At 37.1% G+C, this 24,182-nt stretch overlaps 3 protein-coding genes across 4 annotated transcripts; 2 read left to right on the top strand and 1 right to left on the bottom strand.

The window, feature by feature from the left end:
- Positions 1 to 1,287: 1,287 nt before the first annotated feature.
- LOC149000860 (phytoene synthase 2, chloroplastic-like) lies at positions 1,288 to 6,540 on the top strand. The gene is made up of 6 exons (XM_089139289.1): positions 1,288 to 2,474; positions 2,586 to 2,636; positions 4,154 to 4,326; positions 4,450 to 4,685; positions 5,011 to 5,203; positions 6,097 to 6,540. The coding sequence occupies exons 1-6, from the start codon at positions 2,006 to 2,008 to the stop codon at positions 6,274 to 6,276; spliced, it is 1,302 nt and encodes a 433-aa protein (XP_088995415.1). The 5' UTR covers positions 1,288 to 2,005; the 3' UTR covers positions 6,277 to 6,540.
- A 2,406-nt stretch (positions 6,541 to 8,946) lies between these two features.
- On the top strand, positions 8,947 to 17,025 carry LOC149000859 (uncharacterized). Of its 2 annotated transcripts, none has more exons than XM_089139290.1 (7): positions 8,947 to 9,352; positions 11,072 to 11,118; positions 12,433 to 12,589; positions 12,711 to 12,909; positions 14,554 to 14,683; positions 15,903 to 16,076; positions 16,231 to 17,022. In XM_089139290.1, the coding sequence occupies exons 1-7, from the start codon at positions 9,127 to 9,129 to the stop codon at positions 16,384 to 16,386; spliced, it is 1,089 nt and encodes a 362-aa protein (XP_088995416.1). In that variant the 5' UTR covers positions 8,947 to 9,126; the 3' UTR covers positions 16,387 to 17,022. The 2 variants fall into 2 exon arrangements, with proteins under 2 accessions (XP_088995416.1, XP_088995417.1); XM_089139291.1 differs by having other exon boundaries at positions 9,126 to 9,352; positions 12,433 to 12,556; positions 16,231 to 17,025.
- Positions 17,026 to 18,932: 1,907 nt separating this feature from the next.
- Positions 18,933 to 23,047, bottom strand: LOC149000858 (myb family transcription factor MOF1-like). The gene is made up of 6 exons (XM_089140279.1): positions 22,512 to 23,047; positions 22,314 to 22,390; positions 22,161 to 22,197; positions 21,495 to 21,642; positions 21,051 to 21,297; positions 18,933 to 19,480 (listed from the first exon to the last, which is right to left on the bottom strand). The coding sequence occupies exons 1-6, from the start codon at positions 22,636 to 22,638 to the stop codon at positions 19,151 to 19,153; spliced, it is 966 nt and encodes a 321-aa protein (XP_088996405.1). The 5' UTR covers positions 22,639 to 23,047; the 3' UTR covers positions 18,933 to 19,150.
- Positions 23,048 to 24,182: the final 1,135 nt, after the last annotated feature.

Below are 24,182 nucleotides of genomic sequence, written 5' to 3'. Positions count from 1 at the left end.
CCCCTCCCTTTAAATGCTTAAACACATCATTTAGGATTCTTATCGATCATTATGTGTGTAGGCTTATCTAATGAACTAGAATGAGACAAATGAAGTGTGGGACTGCTATGGAAGAAGAAAATTCAAGACCTTTACAAAGGGACAACTATCAAAGGATAAATTTTGAAAAACCAACTATAAGCTGTGGAAGTAAATATAGTCAACACAACTGAAGCAAATACAACTCCAACAAATATGGTGTGATGAAGCATGACATCATATCTGATTCAAGGGAAACTGAGTCAAAATCTATTCCTTTCTCTATTTTCTATTTTGACAAAAATTCTATCTATAACTACCTAACTTAACGTCTATAATTTAAACAATGAAAGGGCAAAAGTATGGTTACGAGTTTAACAAATCATCACATAGGACTCCCTATTCATAGACTATAATAAACATAGGACTCCCTATTCATAGACTATGATATATGATCAATGCAATTGCAATAATTGATTGCACCCACATCTCCTAACCTTTCTTTTTCACGTGTTTGACAAATTGCGTGTTTGACAAATTGATACAAAGTTCAATCTTTTTTCTCTTTTTCCCATATCATCTGAGGTTGTGGGTTGTACACGTGAATACTGGATCAATTATACTTTATACATAAATGGATCATTCTTTATTCTATTGCATAAAGAAGGTATCGTTTTTTATTCAATGACATGACAGAATTAGACCTAGAACTTCCACCAAACAACATTGACCCAAATCACTGTCCTTTTCTCTCGCCAGCCAAACGTCAGTGCCGTAATGAATTTCAAAACACCTATCAATTCTCTTTGGTTGGGGCTTTTCTTCGAACACCTTACATGCATCTCTAGATATGCCAGTCTGATGCGGCCCCTCTTTCTCACTTAATAACAAAAAATGATCAAAGAAGCAAGTGCAGTTTTACGTGTCAAAAGGAAATAGCCAAGAGCACTAGAGAAAACGCGTGGACACGAGGAAACGATGTGGTCTTTCCGACACCTTTAACTCTTTTAGTCTTTTATTGCCCTTTTTGTTCCTGGGCCCACCACGGCGAAAGCCCACTATAGAATAAGCCCACTATTGGGTCCCACACAAACAACCCCAATCGAACTTTTTAGCTGCCACGTGTTATGGTGACACTTGTCAACTCTCTGAAATGAAATGGGGGTTACAAAAAGTGATAACGTTATCTTCAACTCCATTGGATGGGCCACGCCACGTGTATGATAGGCTAGATTTCCAGGCACTCCCCTCTGGGTTGTGGGTTGTGAACTGTAACCGTCGATAAAACAGAAAGAGAGTGGGAAAGAGAAATCAAATTAAATGGGAGAGATGAAAAGGTTGTGAGATCATAGAAGAACTGGGGAATGCGTGGTTCTTATTCTGTGAGTGATTCTGGGAACTTCAAGATTTTTTCTTCTGATGTTGATACTTGATAGTGAAGCTCTAGGTTGGTAAGAACAAAAGTTGGGTTTCTACTTTCTTATTTGTGATTGTTTGGTCATTTTGTTTTTCTGGTGGAACATAAACTTGGTGAGAGCTGGACGATTGATTCTGGTTTCAGGATGCTCAAGTTAGCTCTTCAATAAGAAAAAGATCCAGGGAACAGGTTCCTGAACTTTTTTGGTAATTGGGTTGTACTAGGGAATACCTTCCTGAGTGTGTTTTGTTGTTTTTGGTAATTGTTAGGTTTCAGAAATCTGATCTTTTAGGAAAGAGCCTAACTTTGCACCAAACTTGCTTTTCTTTGTATATAGGAAATCCTGTGTACAGAAGTATCAGAATTCTTAAACAATTGAGTCATACTGGGACAGTTATTTGCTTAATTTTGATTTGGAAGCTATTTTTTCTATTGTTGAGGTTTAGGTTAGATTAATTTCTCATGGGCGGGTTAATGTGTATGCTATTGTGTCTGATGAGTTAGGGAAGATAAGAAGGAAAAGAGGGTTTTTGAAGTAGTGTTCAACCATCAGAAATTGAAGTTTTGAGAATGTCTGCTACTTTATTATGGGTTGTCACAACCAACACAGAGTTCTCCAACAGCATTGGATTTATGGGTTCACTAAGAGAGGGAGGTGGGTTTCAAGATTCAAGGTCCATAACTAGAGCCTTTGGGTTAAGGGCTGGTGGGAGAATAGAAATCAATAAATCAAAATGGAATTCTTGCTCTCTCAATTCAGAATTTCGTTATTCTTGCCTGGGTGGATCAGAGACCACTGGTAACTCCCATGTTGTCTCTAGCTTGATTGCAAATCCTGCTGGAGAAGTTGCAATATCATCAGAGCAAAAGGTTTATGATGTGGTACTTAAGCAAGCAGCTTTGGTTAACAAGCAGTTGCGGTCTAAACCTGCCGATGTGAAACCAGACATTGTTGTTCCAGGGACTCTTAGCTTGTTGAACGAAGCTTATAATCGATGTGGAGAAGTTTGTGCCGAGTATGCCAAGACATTTTACTTGGGTTTGTGTTCTCTGATTTAGCATTTAACTTGCAGGATTGATATGACCTTCCCATTTGAAGAATTCATAAACAGGACTTACCCTCTTAATGGAATTAATTTCTTGTTTTCAGGGACTCTGCTTATGACACCTGAGAGGCGAAGAGCTATCTGGGCCATCTATGGTATGTAGCTACTGATTATAACTAAGATTTGAGTCGAATTTTTCCTTAGTATCAGGTAGGTTGCCTTATAGTGAATGCAGAACTACATGTAAGGTGCTATTATTATTCAATAGAAATGGAAACTCATATGTTTACCAGGTAGTAGTTTCTTAAGTGTAGGCATACCCAATGCATATTGGTTGGTCATTCTACTGATTTTTAGTATCTGTGAAGAGAGGTTTATGATTAGATATTGTGGGGAAGCAGGGGGCTGATGTCTACCTAAAATTCTAGGTCATTAGGTGGACAGGTTGATGTTTTGTTGTTAATTGAATGCTGAATTAGTTGCTTCATCAGATTATGTAATCTTGTTACATCAGTAAATATACTTCCTGCTGAGAACTTGTAAGAAAATAGGGGTTACTATCTAGAAGTTGTAAAGTTATTTCCTCACCCGATTCTCAAAATTTATGGTTGCATATGTAATTGGGGATAAATGTCTGGGAAGTTCTTTTTAGTTCAAAACACAGAGCTAAGAATTCCACCCTTTTTAAACTCTATTGATTGATTAAAGAGTTTTATGCGTGGGTCCCATTCGTAGACTACAAATTAATGTAGGGTCCTCTTAGGGTAATATACTACATGTGGGTCCTAACCAAACTACTAACACTGTTAGTCGCCATTAAGTATATTTAAATTTTAAATGTGGAGGGACCAAAATGCCCGTTAGGTTATTTAATACCTTGTGTTATTATATATTTTTTTTTTTTTTTATGGATATATATATATATATATTTTTAACCATATAATTAACGCTTAATGAACAATTCTCTCTTTTTAAAACCATATATTAATATAATGTATTAAATAATCTGAGGGACATTTTGGTCCCTCCGCGTTTGAAATTTGAATATACTTAACAGCGGCTAACGGTGTTAGTCTGCTTGGGACCCACACGTAATATATTGCATTAAGGGGACCCAACATTAGTTTATGGTCCACTAAAGGGACCCACGTGTAAAAAAATCTTGATCAAATTTTGCCTTCTTTTTGTAGAAAATTTATGACCAATTATAACATCCTTCTCTTATCAATATAGTTGATCCTACTAGTATGGTGTGGAATCTTTATTTAATTTTTTATGTTATCTGGACAACCTGTTCTTTTTGGGTGAAATTAGGGAATTTATTTAGTCAGCATATTACTTGGAAGTGTCTCATAGATTGCTGTATGACACCCTAGTGTAATTGTTTTCTTGTTGAAGTCTGATTTTATTGTTATTTTACATGCTTGTAGTCACCATATTAAGCATGGAAGCTTGAGCTTGTGTGGATCTGTACACTTCTTCACTCCCCTCCCCTTTTTTTTTTCATATGTAATTTCTTCTTTCATCCCCTGCAACTCTGTTTCTTCTTAGGTTTTTCTTTAATCTTCACTTTTCTGTCCCCCATTAAAATGCTTGTTGAATGTTTGATATGCGATAGATTAAAGTGGAATTGATCGCCTAATTGAGCTTCTCTCAAATCCTTTTTGTTCAGTGTGGTGCAGGAGAACAGATGAACTGGTTGATGGGCCCAATGCATCGCATATTACACCAACTGCTTTGGACAGGTGGGAATCAAGATTGGAGGATCTTTTTGCTGGCCGTCCATTTGATATGATGGATGCAGCTTTGGCAGATACAGTTGCAAAGTTTCCTGTTGACATTCAGGTATGGCAGTAAATACAGTTCAACTTGAACCATGTTTCTTTATCTATTTAATCATGTTTGCCATTTGTGAGGCCTTTGATCTTCATTCACTGCTCACTTTAAGTATTATCTTTCATCTTCCAGCCATTCAAAGACATGATTGAAGGAATGAGGATGGACCTTAGGAAGTCCAGATACAAGAACTTTGACGAGCTCTATCTCTATTGTTACTATGTAGCTGGGACTGTTGGATTAATGAGTGTCCCAGTTATGGGCATTGCTCCTGAGTCACAGGCAACAACAGAGAGTGTGTATGGTGCTGCCTTGGCATTAGGAATTGCAAATCAGCTAACAAACATACTCAGGGATGTTGGAGAAGAGTAAGTATGGACCTGCAGAAATTGCATTTGCTGCTGATGTGTTTAATTTTTTGGCTTGCACTGATTGGAAAGATCTTGGCATCACCACTGGAATAGCTAAAGCACCATTAGTGATAGGTTAGATAGGTTTGCTCCATTACCAAGACAGAATGGGCAATCTGACTCATCTTAGCCTGACCATTTTGACCTTGCTAAGAGGCATGCTCCTGGCTCAAAATTTAGTTTAATGTGGTTATCATCTGAACAATTTTAAGTGTTTCTTTCAATGCCTTTGTACAACCACCTAATGTGTTATTGTAATTCTTATATGTTTCCTTTGATTCAGTTCGAGAAGAGGGAGAATTTATCTACCACAAGATGAGCTGGCACAGTCAGGGCTTTCGGATGAGGACATATTTGCAGGGAAGGTGACAGACAAATGGAGGAGTTTCATGAAGAGCCAGATCAAGAGGGCAAGAATGTTCTTTGATGAAGCGGAAAACGGAGTCACAGAGCTCAGCTCTGCTAGTAGATGGCCGGTAAGAGCAGATGTTATGAAAATTTCAAAATCTTAAAATTACCCTGAATCCAATCTGGGTTCTAAAATGATTGTTCTCTTGTTTCTTCTCCCTTTCCAGTTCTTGCTCGAATAATGATGAGTTACAGACGATAAGAATATAGCATATTGGATTTCAAATCCTTTGGCAAATTGGCTTGGCATTTCAGGAATGTTGAGCTGAATTAGAATTCAATCCAAAGCCTGTGCTAGAGGTCTATAACCAGAGTGCTTTCTGAGCCTGATATTCTCAATCCCTCCACACACAGTCTTAATTTACAGTTTGCTACATGCTACAATATGATTTAAATTCTACTTGTCTGTTAAACCTCTCTTCTTAGGGGACACTCCAGTGAGGAGATGTAAGGTTATGTTGATTAGCCTGGTTTGAGTTGATCCTACACAAATTGCCACCCAATTTCAGGTGTAGAAGATGTTAGCTTGAAATAAAGAGGATTACCATGAGTTGTTATAATTGATGGAAACTTGCCTAGCAACAGAAGCAGAATAAGACAGAGGGTTATTAAGATGTTTATAGACTAACTGGAAAAACTGTTCAGTTGGTTATCATACTGATCTGCAAACCACAGATCATACAGTTTTCATCCTTTTTGTTCAGCTCACCACTCTCTCCTGTTGAGGCATGTTAGTATCAGGCCTCTTTCTCTTGCAGTTATTTGACACAGTTGCGTAGCTTTTATACTCATAAGCTGCTATAATGGTCCCAAAATTTCTATTAGTCGGTACATGACCGTGAATTTTGAGATGGTTTTTTCACCAGTTCGGAAGGAAATTAACATCATCAATGTATCATGATCTTTGCTGGTTTCCTGATAAGTATCTTGATCAAAGGAATGAATTTTGATATGGTTGCAGGTGTGGGCTTCTCTGTTGTTGTATCGTAAAATACTGGATGAAATTGAAGCTAATGACTATGACAACTTCACTAAGAGAGCATATGTTAGCAAAGCTAAGAAGTTCTTGGCTTTGCCTGCTGCATATACCAGATCTCTTGTTCGCCCATCCAAAGCTCCATCGCCCCTCGTAAAAGCCTGATTGCGACTGCAAACAGAAAGTACCGTGTACCAATGTACAAACTAGAAAGTGAGGGAAACAAAATTGATCTACCTTGTATACTAGATTTAGTATATGAGAAAGGGTTATAGATTTCCAATCTGTGAAGTATTCTTCTTTAAGTTCCTCTCTCTCTCTCTCTCTCTACTGCTTTTACGTGGGTTATCTTCTCATCTGGCATGAATTCTTCTCTCGTGTTTTATTTTTAAACATTAATACATATTATTAAAATATGTCAATTTTTCATTCCATAACTTTCTTCATTTCACTTTTATGCTAGATTATTTTAGGTTTTTATACTTCTAAAATACTGTGTTTCATTGAAACGGGATTCCATTTCAACATTTGTGAATCTGAGTACAAGCTCTGCAAGAAAAGTTTATTCACTCCAGACCCCTGTAGAATTCACTCTGAGAAAATCTGAAACAAGTTTTACAGCCCTTAGATTACACTAGTAAGCTCACATATCATATCTTGTTTCACTTGACTTCATTATTCTTACATCATATGGGAGAGGCTCCAAGCTTCAAATCATGCATAGACCCATAAGCTTCATTGACATTCTTCTTTCGCTTCACTATATCACTCATTTGGAGTTTATTAATTATTACTTGAATGCCAAAAAGATATCTCCCATCACAAGAATGAAGTAGTCACCGGCAAGTTAGTAGCTCTGTTAGCCGTCGATAACAGACGGTCTTGCCAGAGATGCTCGACAGACGGTCTTGCCAGAGAAAGCATCGCACTAGCTGATCCAAGCTAAGTTCCAGGCAGCATTCAAGTCTTGGATAAACTAGGAATGAGAGATTCAGTGAAGGAATAGATGTTAATCCATGGTTGTGAAACATCTCTTTGACACCTGATCTCTATGAACATCCAATACCCGCTGATGTGCTTCAATGTCTGCAAGCCATTATTGACTAGATCACGTTCCTCCAAAGTGTTCCCTGGTAGATTAGCATCATGGTTCGTGAGACAAGCGTAGTTCAGCATTGTTGATCTTCCATTTCCAGTTCTTAATAGGGTTTGCAAGGACAAAAATGCTTGCTTTTCATGCTTCTTCCAACTTTAATTCAATGAGACATGAGGCTTCATTCCTTCTTCTGGGTGACATACCTGATAAACCCCATTTTATAGCCAAGCTCAACACTTGCAGTGAGGGGGAGCTTGGCACCAGATTCTGAACTCTGTCACATCCACATCCACATCTACTGCTATTCCTTGGTTAACCCCTCAGATCAAAGTTCAGATTGTCTTTCCCGGCCTTTGCTAGGCTATCTACATGTCAGGGCATGGAAGATGTAAACGCAATCTGCTATCAATGAAAAGAGATGTGGATAAAATCATTCCGGATTTGCTTCAATTTCATGTCATTACTCATCCGTTAGTGAAAATTTTTTAAAGGGTTATGGTCCAAAGGAGTTTTAAACCTGGAAGTATTGAAATTAATATCTTTCAAAATCTCAAGGAGTTGGTTAAGTTGGCAAAAACCAGCATCTCATGAGAGGTCAAGAACTGAGGAACGAAGAGGGAGCATCAGAAGCTTTATGCATGACCATCTTGCTGATTAGAGCTCTTTCTTCTGTTGTTATAAGCTTTATCTTGTTTAATTGAATCTTCGCACCCGAAAGGGCTATTCCAACTTTCCATTCTGTACTTTGACATAGGTGACGTTTAAGCAAACACCAAAGAACCATGAAAAAAAAAACAAAACAGAGCAAAGATGTCACACAGATTTAGAGTGGTTCATACAATCCAATTTGATGCATTATGTCAAGCTGAAGATGAATTATAGAAAATTTACACAGGCAAACTCCCAAGATCACCCAAAAAGTCGCAACAGCTACAGCTGGGGAAAAAAATCCTCCAAAATGGGTTGATCCACTAGGTCACAGAGACTTCAAAAAATTCCATTAAAAAATGTCAGGATTAATTAATCTTTGAAATGGATACAAGAATCCTAGCCACAACAGGTGGGTTTGCAACCTTCATTCAGGTGGGGAATCTTTAATTTGTAATACATACATGCTTATAGTATCTAATTCCAAACGAAGTTAGTGTAAAAACAACATACATAGGCAGTTACCCTTGTGAACAATCTGGAGCACTTTGGCCTTTCAGAAGCAAATTCACAAACATTTCAAGGGTGTTTATTTACGAAAGACCGCTAATCATATACGAAGGAAGACCTGAATACAACAGAACTTATATAGAATGATAAATGAGAAGCGTGTTTTCAAAGGTTTAATTGTCTATGGAGAACGACGAACGGATTTGATGTAATTTTCAAGAGCTTCAATTTGTTCCTTTGAGGGAGGTTTCTCATTGTTCTTTATGCTTCTATGCACGTCGTACGTCGTTGATGCCAAGAACAGAAGCCTGTCTTGTTTTTATCATAAAGAATCATCAATTTCCCTTCTTCTTCTTCTACTTCAAAGGTTAGTTCTTTAAACAAGAAATCAGACAAAAGCGACAACACAAGAAAGAATTGACTTACGCGGTTGCAGCAACTATGATCTGCCGAGGAAATATGTGCTTTCCGAAGAGCTTCATCGCTTCGTTCCCTTTCTCTTCGATCAAATGATAAGCGTTTTTTATCCTTCTCTGTTACTCTCTATTTTTTGCTTTGCTGCCTGCAATTCTGTTAAACGGTTCATCTAGTCTTGGTAATTGTTACCAAAGGTGAGGGTATTTTAGTCACTCCCCGCCAACGGTTAATCAGCATTAGGTTTTTCAGAGTTCTGAGGAATCCGTATTTCGATTTCACTCTCTCCCTCTGGAAAATTTTCGACTTTTTATCGGCTTACGGAGATTTAACCAAAGCAAGAGAAAATGGCGGAAGAGGAAGAAAACATAGTAGCACCGGTTGATTCTGAAGAGGAAGTAAATATAGAAGCACAGGCGACATTAAAATCAGGGCAAAGAGAAACGGAGGGTCAAACTCTAGCCCCCTGGGAGCAGCACTCAGCAGTGATTAACCTTCCTCGATTCAACTACAAAGCTCCATCTTCGCTTCTCGAGAATTTCCATTCTGGGTTCCTCATCACCTGCCCCATTAGTATGCTCTTCAACTTAATTCAGGAGTGTTAATGTTCAACTAACTTTACACAACTTGATTTTTATCTTCCAGCAAATTTTTTTTTTTTTTTTTTTCTGTTTTTATTTTTCTAATTAATCCAGTGGTATTTGGTCTCTATTTTTTAAGTGGGATTTAGTCTTTCCTATGTTATATGGCTGAACCACCATTAGCGAAATTCAGTGTGGGCATTACAAGTTTGGTTTTTGAAACTCATGTCTGCAGTATTGTGGAAGTTTATTTAACTTTAATATCATATGCAGTTACTATGTCTATATGTTCAAATTTTGCATTAGGTTTAACCACTATTAATTTAGGGTAAAGCCCCCTCAGATCAGCTCACTGATGTCTTCATCAATCTTAGTAAAATCTGCAAGCATTACTCTCAACACTTCACATACTTTGCCTCTTTGTTTAGAAAAATGGGCTTTTTAATTTTCGTTTTAATATAAACATTTGATAGCTGTAATGGACTTTATTGAGTATGTTTTAGCAGATGAGTGATTGATTGATCTGTAGTTATATTACTTCATAGCTTAGAATCAGTACATATTCTATATGCCACCTTGGATAAAGATGGACCATATGGTGTCTGATTTTGATATACTAGGAAGATAATGAGGTTGTGAACTTGATGAGAGGGAGATTCTACAAAATGATTACTTCAGACATTTGGCTCAATCATAATTAAAGAAGGATGTTTAAATAGGAAATCATAACAAGATAGATGAAGTGGAGAGGCGCAGCTGGAGGTTTGGGTGATCAGCATCTTCCTTAAAAGATAAAAAAGGAAAAAATTGTATGGGGTAGTTATACAACCATGTTTGGTGTATGTGGGCTGTTCAGAGGCATTGCATAGATATGGTCAGTGTAATGGAGATGAGGGGTTGAGATGGATGAGTGGCAAAACTAGAAGGATATAATCTGGAATGGTCATGTTAGAGTTAGTACGTGAGTAGCTCAGATACATGATGAAGTATGAGAAAGTTATTCGAGGTGGGATGGTCATGTTCAATGGGAAGACCCTTGCATGCTTCAGTGTGGAGGAGTCATTTAATTCAAATTGAGCGGACTAGAAGATCTAGAGGCAGACCTGAATTAACCCTAGAAGAAGTGGTGAGGAAAACATGAATAGTTTTGGCCTGTGTCAAACGTGACCTTAGATGGAGCTGACTGGAGGGTAAGGATCCATGTAGCCGACCCATTTAGTTGGGATAAGACTGTATTGTTGTTATGTGTGTGACACTTTAAAAATAGACATGTATTTGAAGATGCCTTTGCTTAACTAGCTCATTTTTGAAAAATATATACCCAAGGGTTTTTGAACACAAAACATCCACAACTTACATGGTTTTTCATTTACAAAACGCATCCTTGGATGGAATACCCCTTCTTCTTCCAATTATCCACAAGGTGTCAAATGCATCTAATCAATTGGGTGTTTACTCACAGCTGGTCTAGAGCATTTGTCATCTATCCTGTTACATTCTGAGAGTCCGTTTCTTTTGTTGCATGTTGTTGCTTTTAATTTGAGTCACAATTATATTATGTTGAGTACTGATGTAACCATACTTACCTTTTGAATTTCTAAAAGCCTTTTTGCATGGACATCTATCATGTGGGAAGGGTTAATCTTGACACAGACGTGTATTTTCTTTCTTATTCCTAATGAAACTAAAACATTTTTTTCTCTCTTTTTAGAGCGGGAGAAAAGTGCCACAAAAGAAGCCATGTGCATACTTGAAAAGGTATTTATCAAGTTTTTCACTGTCAGTGCTCGAAAATATTTTGTGTTAATGTTTGGGTCATCTATAATTAATGAACATGAAGCTGACAATCAGCATAGATAATCCAAAGGTAGGGAGACAATCAAAAAGAAAGTTGATGTATATTTCTTTTTATTGCACTGAAATATTTTCTGGTGAAAGTTTTGTTTTTTTCTGTCTGTTTGACCTTTTTTTAGGGATATTAATTGCCTTCTCCTCCAACTTCTACTTCTGCAATGTCTCTCCTACTAGCAAGTAGACTGGCCTGGGTTGATTGTGTTAGCCTTGTTGCATAAATATTTGATTCTTTGGTTTTGGGATGACTTAAAAGTGCTTGTTTCATGTTAGGGTCAGGCCCACCTGTTGGGTGGGTGTCCCTAACATGGATATTACCATAGGTCAGTTATAAAGAGGAGTTGGATGGGCAGCTGGGCCTGCTTATTGATAGATAAATGTCTACTATAACAGATATTTTGATGCTCTATGAAGTAGCTAAATGTTAATTTGAAGACAGTTCTTGGGTCCTTTGTACTGAATGTATATGCATGAGCATGAGATATGAAGGTTTTGTAAGGTCTGTTGGATTGGCCCCGTCAATTCCATGATCAGGTAGTCCTGTTTCACCATTAAATATGTTGCTATCACTGCAGATCTGTGCTGTGGTTATTCTGTTCTTAAATATTATTTTTATTATCTAGAACACATCACAATGATCCTAGTTTGGTGTAAATTGGACATCTGTTTTGATGGAAGATTGATGTCATTGCCTTATGTCCTCTCTTCTCCTTTTTTTTTTTCTTTTTTTTTGGGGTGGGGGGGGGGACTTTGTTGAAGAAACTACACTGTACCATTTCATGTTGTGGTTCTTTGAGACCCTTATCCAGTTCAGTTGAATGTGTGTGGGTCTAATGGCTAAAACTCTATATGTGCAGATGTGGGCTGACAAAAATAGTAAAATATAGATCAGTAAACAGTTAAAATTTATTAAAATTTTTTATTTCCTTCTTGATTCTGATGTTTCCTACTCTTCTTCTTTTCTAATATCTCTTTCAACCTATTTTGTCTTTTCCTAGAAAAACTAACCTGTTTTTGACAGATCTTATCTTTGTCAAACATTTTCTTTGTGGATTTAAAAAAGGTTTTTTTTTTTTTTGGGTTGGGGGGTGTGCTCTTGTAATTTTGTGCTAATCTATGGATCTTATAAATGAGCCGTGTCTTTGTTTGTTCTTTTATACCTTTCCAACCAGACTTTCAGATTTCTTTTTTTCTTTTTTTTTCTTCTTTTTTTCGGGGCAGTATATCGAGGCTCTGGGTGAAAAACATGTGGAAACTGTGGAAATCATGAACGCAGAGGGAGATTCGAAGAGAAGGAAGATAGCCTCTGAGGAAATAGATGGGCAATGGTTGAGTAATGCAGAATGTGAGAACACTTCCAGCAATTTAGAGGATTCTGGTAGTGATTTTGTAAACAATGTACTACTAACTTTTTCCTTGAAGCCTAAACTTCTAATATTGGACATATAGGTATTATTTGTCTCCTTCGTAAATAAGTTACTGGTAACTTTTTAATGCAGTTCAAACTTCAATACCAACTAGTTCTTCCCCTGCCAAGACAGAAGCAGATGTCAAAAGAAATAACTCCCTTTCACTAGTGAAGCTGACAAGAAGTGGCTTGCTTCTCTTTATATTTCCAAAGGGAAATTCTTCTGATGCTATTCATATTGTGTCTAATATATTTCAGTCTCTAGATGCTGGAAATTTAAAGCGACCACAGTAAGTTTGCTCATTCGAATTGCTTATTTGTTTGAAAGTTATTTTTTTCTCCATATATGGAATGAACTTATATATATATATATATATCCATGTGTGTGTGAGTGTACGCATCTGCGTGTGCTTGTGTGTATTCTGTACCATAGGACTAGTAACAATTATGGCTTCGCATAGAGATGATAGGAGAAAAAAGATCCATGTAGCTGACCCCATTGAGTTTGGAATTTATGATATTTTTATGCATGATACTGGTGTACATAATTTCTTCAACAGTACATGTTCATATTCTTCCAAAATGTTTGAAGAGTAAACTTTAATATAAAAAATGGATCAGGACTCTGAACATCCTCTTGCCTAAACTGTATCTTGAAGGGCCTTGGGGATTTCTTCATATGTCTGAGGACTCTGGGATTAAACTAAAAATTATGAATATCTTTTAAGCCTGGGCTTAGAGAAAAATCGCAAAAATAGTTGTTATCACATCCTTGGCCTGAAGCTGGAATCACATTAACTTGATGAACATAATTCTATAACTGAATCTTTTAGCATTCACCACATCACTCTTTGAATCTTTTTATACCACTATGCCTCCCAAACTTCTATTAATTTAATACCCCATGTACCAAAGCTTAAAGTTGTCCAAACCCTTGTCTTTTTTAACTCTTCCAACTGGTATCTCGATGACATGCTTTTTTAATTCTTCTCCTAACTTCTATCAATTCTATATTCTTACCAATTAAAGATCTGGTATTTTAAGATGCTAATCTAATCCTATGCTTTTTGTCTAGCTTTTGTATCCACATTCGTCCATTGTTGAAGAACCTCGCCTACTTGTCAGTACATCAAGGTGCCAATTTAATGTGTCACTTGGGGGATGCCTGGCTAAGCCCTGCCCACATTTGGCTTTTACTATGACATAGTGTAGCACATCACATTCTTTCGAGAAAAACCCCAGCAGAACGTGTATAATATATGGTTGTAAAATCCATGTAAAAAGGTTTGGCTAGGTTTTTTAATGCTGGGTGCTGACCTGGCACACCAAGCCTATTGCCAGGTAGAGAAAATAACTGTCTAATGGTGTCCCAGTCCCCAGTCCAGTGCAATTGTAGGAAACGAATAAAAGTGGAGCTGCTGAACAATCAACGCCACTAGGCAGTCAAAGACAAGCATATGTTGGTATGGGGAATCTCTACCTTTGTAAGAATGTATGCTAACATTAATTGTCACTTTTTGTCACTCTCAAACTCTTACAAGTTTGTCACACTACTCTAACAAGTTATCTCACCCAAAAGAGAGAGAGAGAGAGAGAGAGAGAGAGAGAGAGAGAAAATAAATAAATAAAAAATAAAACAAACAACAACAACAACTTACAAGTTGTCCTGCAGAGATGCTTCTTTTTTTTTGGCAAACCAGATAGTCCCGATTTACTTCATCTTTTTGTTTCTTAATTTTTGTGGTTCACCACAAGACCCCATGAGCGATTGATGGATAATTTGTTTTGAAACTCAATTTGTTTACTGGAACAAGTGCTTGTCAGTGTAGTAGGTCACTGTTATATTCTTAGGTCTTGAAACTTGATTTATCAACCTAGAAGTAAAAAAAAAATTTTAATCCTGTTTCAAATGATGTGCCATTTCTTTGTTGTAGGTGGTGCCATCGCATTTTTCCTATTCAAGCAACTTGTGCTCTAAATGAGAAGGACCTCCACATTGTTGTTTTAAAGCTAGCTAAACAATTTTTGAATGATAAGCAGAACAAACTTGAAAAACCTGTAAAGGTACAATTTCTATTCATGGCATTAATGATAATCATTCTAGTTTCTCAACTCCTGATTAGTCAAAAGTAATTCTATTGGTTTGATAAAAATGGTATATCTTTCATTCTTTGCTTGTGATGTTTCTTGATTTGGTGGGCGCAACTGGTCTTCCAGTTCAAGGACATTGGGTTATCCAACTATGAACACCACTGCTTGTATCTGTTTGCTCTCGTACTTCAACAGGTCTGTGAAACGTTAGTTCATGTATAAGAGCTACTAAAACATAATTCAAATTGGAAGTAAAAGCATAAATTCCAATAAAAATATATGAAAAGGTTTGGATGATATTCAATTTGAAAATAGATATTCATTTAATACTTAAATGGGTGGAATGTGTTTAATGTATTTATCTTGTGTATTCGATTAAACGAGGCAGGAGTGCCAAACCCACTTATTTGTTAGGAGTGGGAAATTAGAGTTGGTGTGGTTGCTAGCCATATTTCAGCCATTTTCTGGAGCTGCTGGAGCTGCTGGAGCAATTAGATTAGCCATGGGCCTGAATTTCCTCGTATGGAAGACACAGGGTTGGTACCCATTGTGTGGACAAGCGCCTCCTCAATTTAGACTATACACTCCTGATAGGAATATGGTGTTGCTTGTCCTAAATTAGATACATCAATACTAGTATAGTTATGCACTTGTGGCCAATTAGAGAAAGAACATGTTCTTTTCATTTCATCAAATAGGAAAGGCTTCAACGCCTACAAAAAATAAGTAGTAAAAGGAAATAAGGGGAGAGCCAGGATCTAGGGTTGACATCAAGGAATGGAAAAGGGACAGATACATGGCACACATGCTGAAAGGAAGCTGCCATTAAATGGATCCAATGGATCAATCAGGGAATTCTGCAGAACAGAGATCAAATTGACATGTCAAAATATATTAGTGAACAGTTATCACCATCTATTTTGGTTTTTATCGATATGAAATCTACGTCAAACACCCTCCATCTGTTTATATACATCATTTGCTTGTCATAACTATTGGATATTTTCTTTTAAATTTTACCTTTATCATCTGCTGCATATTTTTCTTCCCATCGTCCTGATGGGTGAATTATTGGCAATGATACATATAGTGGATTTATACAAATATGTAAATATTAGGTTTAAGCAACCACTTCTATAGCTATACTCTTTTGTTGGAGATTTCATGCACCCTTTCTTACTTAGTCTTTCAGTTTGCTGTTGGATATAATAGAAGGGGAATTGAGGAGACAGAGATGAAATCACAGAGAACTGCAAAAGGTTCAACCTTAGTTGATTTATTGGACCGCAACAAGTGTTTCAGTGTTGTGGCTGGTGCAGTTAAGGATGTTTTCTCAGATTCAGTTGTTGACCTCAAATCTCCACAGGTACAAAACCAGGAACTTCCACATCTTGGCTATTTAAAATGATCTCCCTTTGTTAGCACTCTACTGTACTGGAGATACTTTAAATTTCAATCTTTAATTGTTTCTCATGATATTCTCAATGCTGAGTGAGCTTACCATATTGATGTCACTACAGTTTGCCGTTCTGGTTGAGTTGCTGCCAGTTTCTGGATTATCCAATGGGTCCTTAGTGGTTGCTGTCTCAATTCTTCCAAACAATCTTGTTAGTACGAAGCCACGTCTCTGCGTTAAGGCATTGATCTCAGAACCTAGGACCAAGAACAACGGCTGAAGTCATTACTTGATGGTTTGGCAATTTTACCTACGCTGACAGAAATATGACCTGGTCATGCTGTAGTGTTGCTTGGGTGAAATCTTCATTTCTAGCTTAAATATCCAAATTGAAGACTTACTGCTGAATTGAGAAGCTCCAAAGTGGAAGAAAACGATTGTGGAGATGTTGATCTCTGTCTTGGGCTGCAGTAATCCCAAATCTTCATGGATATTATGTGACTCTTCACCTAGAGTGGTTGATGGGTCTACTAGAAAATCAAACGTTCTTCTGAAGTTTCAAGATTCAAATTTGATATCAAAAGTAGTTGGCCAGTTTTTATGGTTAAAGTTATTGTTGTTTTAATAATGTTGCCAAATGCTTGTAAGTCAAATATGTGGTTTTATTGTTCTGGGCACGCATCATGCTTCATTAATGGCTTAAAATGAAATTGATTTCTCCATTGACTAGTCTTTAGTTTGATTCCCTGTTCCTAGTTCTCCCTGTCTTTGTGCATCATTTCAAAGGACAATTAGCACCAGATATCATGAAATTTGCTAGTGAGTATCCGTTATTTGGTGACTGTTCTTGGTACTCTATCATGCTTCATGATTGAACTATCAGTTTCCAGCAACTTCAACAGCCATATATATCACAGAGAACTATTTGTTGTTTTGGTATTAATCACAGAGAATTTTGAAAACCCAAATTTATGGACTTGGGCAGCTATCTTCAGGTGCATGGAAGTAACATTACAACACTTCCCCTGAATAAACTAAGTGGTCACATAAATTATGGGTGAAAGAAAATCTAGTAAATGCATAATGATGCAAATGGGGTGGCAATGGGGTATCTTATATTGATCTGAAACAAGTTCGTGAGAAGGGCTCGTTGCGTCACGAGCTCGTTTCGTTGCAGTGATGAACGTTGTTTTTCGCATTTCGGGATTGTTTTAAGGGTTTTTTGGGCATTTTTATTAATTTTCAGTGGCATTTTTATAATTTTGTGTTTTATCGTTTTAGGGTTTATTGGCACTATAAAATTATATTTTGTGCGTCTTTTGGAGAGCAGCTGAATATTCTTGTTTCTGAAAAAACTTTTGAGAGACCGAGTTTTTCATTTTTCTATTCATTCTTTTGTTTGGCCTTGTTTCTTTGTCGTTTCGGCATCACATATGAGATCATATCATGGACTAATGGAATGTCGATTGCTGACTTGATGCATCAACCATTTTCCTTCACCCAAACTCGAGACTGGCAACAAACGTTGGCAGAGTGGAATTCAAATCCAAACATTTAAGATAACTATTAGAGAATCTCTTTGACACACCATTGCCAAGATAAGCATTCATTGACAACCTTGACATCTTCACTTGATAACCTATTTAGCATTTATTTTTTGGGTATTGTTGACTATTTTCCCAATTTTAATATAAAAAATCGAGTTTAATTTCTCATGTGACAAAACAATGCTTAGAAAAAATAGTTGAAAATTTTAAATTTTAAATCGATATTGCTTAAATATTGTTTCATATGGATGTCATTGGTTCCACTTAGTCTTGTTCTTCGATTGGCCAAAGAAGATAAGATGTCAAGAAAGTCTTAGCTCGTTATATATTTTCACTTATTTGCATCAAATTTCTTGATCATCGCTTTCACTTATGAAAAAATAGCTTATATTAGGGTTTATCACAATCCAAACTACAAAATTGTTATCTCCTACCAAAAAAAAACCTATAATTGTCAACAACATGCACTATTTTAACCTTGGAAATGTATAAGGGCCATTTGAGTTTTGTCACCAAAGAAGATAGAGCATTGTTACTCAAAGAAGAAGATTGATATTTCAAGTAGGGATAGGGCTATGGATATATTTTTTTCACTAAGAGACGATAGTCATTGCCTATGAGTCAACTTTTTGATGGTATAATATTAAAACATACTATATATTTGAAGGTTTGATCAACAAACCCGGGTATCCTCCAAGGAATACAACTAACCTCACTACAAATCAACCCTAGCCATGACAAGTTTGGATTCTCTAACCACCAAGGGGTGGTCCCGGTCTCCTCACACACCTCTCCACCACATATTACAAATGAGACATACCTCGATCTAAGTTTTGATAAAATGGATCAAAAGTACGATCCTCAGTGCACCCCTATGGGACCTCTTCCTATTATGTGGTAAAAACTACGTGTAGGACATGATATGTAAAGGAAACATAGACCTCCACCCATCACCTCCATACTCACCCTTGCCCATTTGGATTGAGCTTCTCAACCACTCGTTTCATGTATTTTTTTTTTTTTAGAACCTTTTCAACCATGCCTATAAGTAAATGAGTGGTCGAGATTTCAAACCTCAACCACTCATTCGATCATGGCCATACATAGCTCAGTGCTGCACAATAAATGGGCTGCTTGTCTGGCTATCATCTCTTGCATAGGAGAAAAAGCAATCAATTGTCTCAATTCAGTAGTGCCATCAAGTACCAAGCCCTAAATGATACTACATTTTAAGATTATATTTGGCAATGAAGATTTACTAAAAATATGGGGTCTCCCTGATGCTGCAAATCAGCACAGATCTACTATTAAACTCGAAACATTTTGTTATTTTAATCTCTCCATAAGCATTTAATATAGAAGATTGGGACTTCATGAGACACAAGACATTCTAATTCCCAATAAGTAGGTCAAGGAACAAGGGAATTTAATATAACAATAGGATAGAAACTCATAGACAAAACAAGAAGAATAAACTTCCTCGGAGACAAAAGAGATTTACACTGGCCAACATTGACTGCCACAAGGAGAGATGGAGAGATCCAAATTAACCTGAGGTTCCCTTGAACACTCCTTAACATTAACCATGGAGGAAGATGAGATTGCTTCACTAATTTCACTTGCAGATGAAGCATTACTTGCTTGGGCCAATGGCCTCAATGAGAGTGATAGTGAAAGTGTATAATCATCACCACCCTCTTCCTCTGTGGAGTGATCTCTGTCACTAAATTGAGACACATGAGACTGGAAACTGTTGTCCATATTCTCCATTCTTCTTTTTCTTGTCAATGGCATCTGCTGTTGATCTTGATTATCTAGCCTTGTAGCCTACCAAAGAAAATGTACATGAACAAAGATGAGTTTCAAGTGAGATAATTTCATGTAATGGGTCATCAAGATAGCCAAGTTTGATAAAGAAAGCCAAGGTCTAGCGTGAGCTCTTCTCTGGGTTTTTCATTCTTAAACCAATCAATGAATTACTTGAATCAAATGGATCCAACCCAGTATTTACATTAACTATCTGACCTTTACATGCCCCTTTGTTCAGGACCTTCTGGTCAAGGAGAACTCATTTATATATGTAAGCTTTTAACTATTAAAAAAATATATAATGCAGCATCAGATGCTTATGACAAAAATCCAGCTGTTTGGCATCTTTTTGCAACTGGAGAAACAAATCCTTCTAATTCACAGCCAATATCCTCAAGAGGTCTGTTTGGGAACTGTGACTTGTCAAAGAAATCTCTACAAGCAAGAAACAAAATGAAGTGGGCAATACTAGAGAATAGCAGTAATGTTGAATAATATAATCTACTGTAAGATATGAAAGCATTGTATAGCAAGAAAAATCCTCAATACCCCAAGTGTCCCCAAGTGTCCCTGACATGCACTAAAAGAGAGAGAGAGAGAGAGAGAGAGAGAGAGATGGCAGTGGCACAAGGGTCCCTTCAGGACCACCAACTGTACCAGGCTAGCTCTATGGCTAAAGAACTAAGAGATGGAGCTCTAAGAGGTTCAAGTAGGGCAAGCCTTTTGGTTTTTGATGATGAGAAGTGTAATGAGAAAAAAGAAGACAAAAGGAATAGTTGTACATTGTTGTTTCTCTCAATACAAACATGCTACAACCTAGACCCTATTGGGGAAGGTCACTTCCAAGCAACCCCTATGTTTTATAGTTCCCAGTATGAGATTCCATTCCAGTGGAAAGAAATATTCTGACCAGAATGTAGCCTAGAAACTATAAAAACCAAGGAGGGTGTAAGTGTAACTGTGTAAGATAACCTTTTTCTGTTATTCTCTTACACTGTACAGAAATTACCAAATGTAAGTAGAAAATAAAACCAGAAAGATGGCAGGAATATTCCAAATCTGAATCATTGAAACACATTTAGGTATGGTTCTTTCTCAACTTTCCCCGCTAAAGTAGACAGCTATATTGTTTGAGCAAAATGTTCAACCCAAGGTGATCTTTTGTAATCCAAGGACAGATTCCAAATCTGTAGAGAAGTTTTAACAACTAAACTGGTCCTTACTCTTTGGTCCTTACCTCTGGATAAAATCATAAACCAGAAATATTTTTTATTCCTTGTTCCACTGTGGTTTAGAGAAAATAGTTCTCAGTAAGGATAGAAATGGTATTTACCCACCCCTCTCTTTCTCTCTCTATCTACCCACGTGTAGGTGCAGAAGAAATTCTCTTTAAAGGGAAAGAGAGAAGCACAGGGTCTGATATGGTCTCATTGCTCATGCAAACTTCCTTAAGGCCATCACCAGAACCAAGAAAATTCACAACAAAACAAAAGAAGGTAGCCAAAAGATCATGAAAGTGGGGGAGAATAAGAAGACCAAAAAGGCAAAACAACACAGACAGACTCAGAAGAGTATAAATGTGTTGTACCTTGAAGAACTCAGATTCTTCGATTGCGTATCCTAAAGCATTGAGATTGTAAAGGTGGTGTGGCATAGAGATGGCTGTGGAAGAAGCCTCAGCTTGTTGCTGCCATCTGAAGCTCTCCTTTAGTCCACCATTCTCAGCCATATTTTGCAGATAATCATGAAAATAGTACGGGGAGGTGACCATGTCACATATTCTTTGAGTGCATTGCATGTTGTTGGTGTTAGAACTCCTTGTCTCTCTTCTAGCCCTGATGAGATTTGCAAGGGAAAAAGTGAAAAAATGTAAAAACAATACAGAATGAAACAGTAATTGAAACAGTAATTTAAACAAAAAGAAGCAGAAAAAGATTAATCCTTTTTGTTCTCTTGTTAGTATTTGTACCCACTTTTCCTTTTTGCTCTTTTGATTTTTTCTTCAAAGTTGAAACGGTAAAGATAAGCTTACCTTTTTGAAGGGAAGGGACCGTACATGAACTGAGAATCAGAATCCTTCACAAGTTTGGAAGATGGGGGGAAACCCACATCATTTTCCTCATCAAGGAACACATGATGTTCATCAAAAGAATGTATCCTTTGTTGTGTTGATTGCGTTTCTGTTGCACATTAAAGAAAGGAGTTAGGTTTATGAGGTGAAAAGGGCAATGGGGCCTAACATTGGAGAAACTTTGGTGTGAACCAGCTCACGAAATCAAAGAATACGGAGGTGGGGTTGGTGAGCTTCAGAGAACCCTGATACAAGTAGTAAAAACTAGAAGGACATTGAATATAGTTGATGTTCTATGTCATTTTAGCTAACCTCAGCTTTATTAGTAACAAAGAGTAAATGATAAAAAGAAGGTAAGTAGGCAACTGTTTCTAAAAATGACCAACAAAGTTGTTTGTTTAATAGCTTATTCCTGAACTTTGATAATAACTTCTAATAGAAATAAGAATAGGAGACTGACTCGCTGACAAACACAAATAGTGATCTCCACAGAGATCTTAAAAAAAAATAAAAATGGAAGAATATGGAAACAAGAAGAGCTAGCTAGCTGAGGATGAGAAGGGTAGAAGATGTGAATGGGGGCATCTCATCTTTCACTTCATAGTATAAAAATCAGCAGACACATACCTTGTCTGTTCAGATCATTCTTCATGCTTCTGTACATCTGATAGAAAGCATCAACAACCCAAATCAGTTTCAGAAAACAGTAGAAGGGCAACATCATGTCAATAGAAGAAGAAAAAAGAATATTAATCAGGAACAAACACCATAGAAATGCACCTGGAGATGGCTTTTAACATGTGATATAGTAAGCCCCCTTACATCCATCAGCTGAAGAACCAACTTTGGTGTAGCCTCTACAGAGAAGGCAATTAAAATTATAAAACTCAGAAAGATAGAGAGAGGGTGTGAGAGGAAATCCAGAACCCCAAAGGGAAACAGGAAAAGTGAATGCAAAAAAGAGGAGACAGCACTTACTTTCTTCCCCTCCAAGCCTTTCAATAGCATGAACAAAACAGTGATGAAGATCAGGAGTCCATCTCAGACGAGGAACCTTAGACCTGATATACTGCCTTACTGCTCCGTTCCTTCCACAACTCCCCATTTTCCACAAAGCCTCAAGCTTGAAATTCAGTATCAAAACAACTCAGTTTCTTCAACTATGAAGAATTTCCCTTGTGGGTTTCCTGGATAGAAATTTAAAAACCTTCTTCTGAAGCTTTTGAGTCTTCTTCTCCCAACTTTTAATGAGGTATTACTATCTGGGTCCCTCAATAGACTCAAAACCCAGATTTTAAAACCACTTCACAAACCTCTCCTACCCTTTTCACTGTACCGAGGAAACTGGGAAACTGTCTTAGTTTACAGCAACAATTGCAGAGATATAAAGGGGGGACGAGAGAGAGAGAGAGAGAGAGAGAGAGACAGGATGATCAAGGAAGGAAGGTGAAGGGTCGTCCTGCAAATTCCTTGTGGCACTGGTGATCTGCTGCTACAGTTGAGCTCTCCAAAGAAAAAATTCTCATCACGAGCTTCTGATCCCTACGAAATGATTACATATAAGCTTTGACCCTCCTGCCTCTTACAGACTTACACCCAGAACGCCAACGTCGTCATGATCACAAAAACCCATGAAATAAATTCTCCTTTTTTTCCAATTTTTTATTAAATTTCCCAAAAAAAATATTAAAGATACGGCCGTAATAATATTAAGAACAGAATCTCTGAAACATGATCTTGTTTTAACTTTTCATTAAGCTCAGAGATGAATTAATTAACCCACCAGCCTAACTAGACTGCCAAACGCCTCTCTCTCTCTCTCTCTTTGAGAAATTTGAATCAGTCAAGAGTCAAGATCCATTGAACTCTTGTCATGGATTTCATTGTTAAGAAGTCAACGACGGATCTAGATTAGACAGAGGAATTTTAAAATGCCATTTGAGTCCTTGATAGATCAGATAAAAATCTTAAAACCATAGAAATGGAATGAAAAGATTCTGGTTTTTTTTGTAAATTTGTTGGAAGTCTGGGGTGGTATTAGCAAAACATCGCTTTCCATCAATCACGTTTTAAATTTTAATATGCGTGAGATTTGTGAAGGGCTGGAAAGTAAGGCGGTGCCGAAAGAGAAAAAAAATTGAAAAGACTACTAACGAAGAGGGTCTCCTCTGCAAATTTATTTTATTCAAAGTCCTTTTCTCTCTCTAGCGGCCTGAAATTTAGATAAGCCGATTCGGTTTTAAATGTTAGTATCTGTACTCACGGTCGTACCAGTCTTTCACATTATCGGTTTCAACACCATATTTTGGTAATTTTTTTTTTATTTTTTTTTTTTTTTCAAACACGGATAAATGCAACAAGTCTTGAAAAATTCTTCCAGCAGGAACATAATACAAAGGATCAAGACCTCTTTAGGTGGTTGCATCCACAACAAACTTTAGACATACCTAAACAACGGGCTCCCCTAGTCAAAAAATTCGCTGCAGTATTCTTCTGTTCTAGAAATATATAAAACAACACAGTTGTCAAACCTCAACAAAGAGGTCTTAATAAGCTGAAGTAAGTTGAAACAATAACAATCTAAAGTACTAGAATGATCATGTAAACTAGAAACCACGGCCAGACAAGTAGAAAAGATCTTGATTTTCG

The sequence above is a fragment of the Hakea prostrata genome, chromosome 11, assembly GCF_041222555.1.
Source record: "Hakea prostrata isolate BN-2017 chromosome 11, UWA_Hpros_2, whole genome shotgun sequence".
Classification (NCBI taxonomy): Eukaryota; Viridiplantae; Streptophyta; class Magnoliopsida; order Proteales; family Proteaceae; genus Hakea; species Hakea prostrata.
Note: the sequence above shows the minus strand (reverse complement) of the source record. Positions and strands in the feature narration are given on the sequence as shown.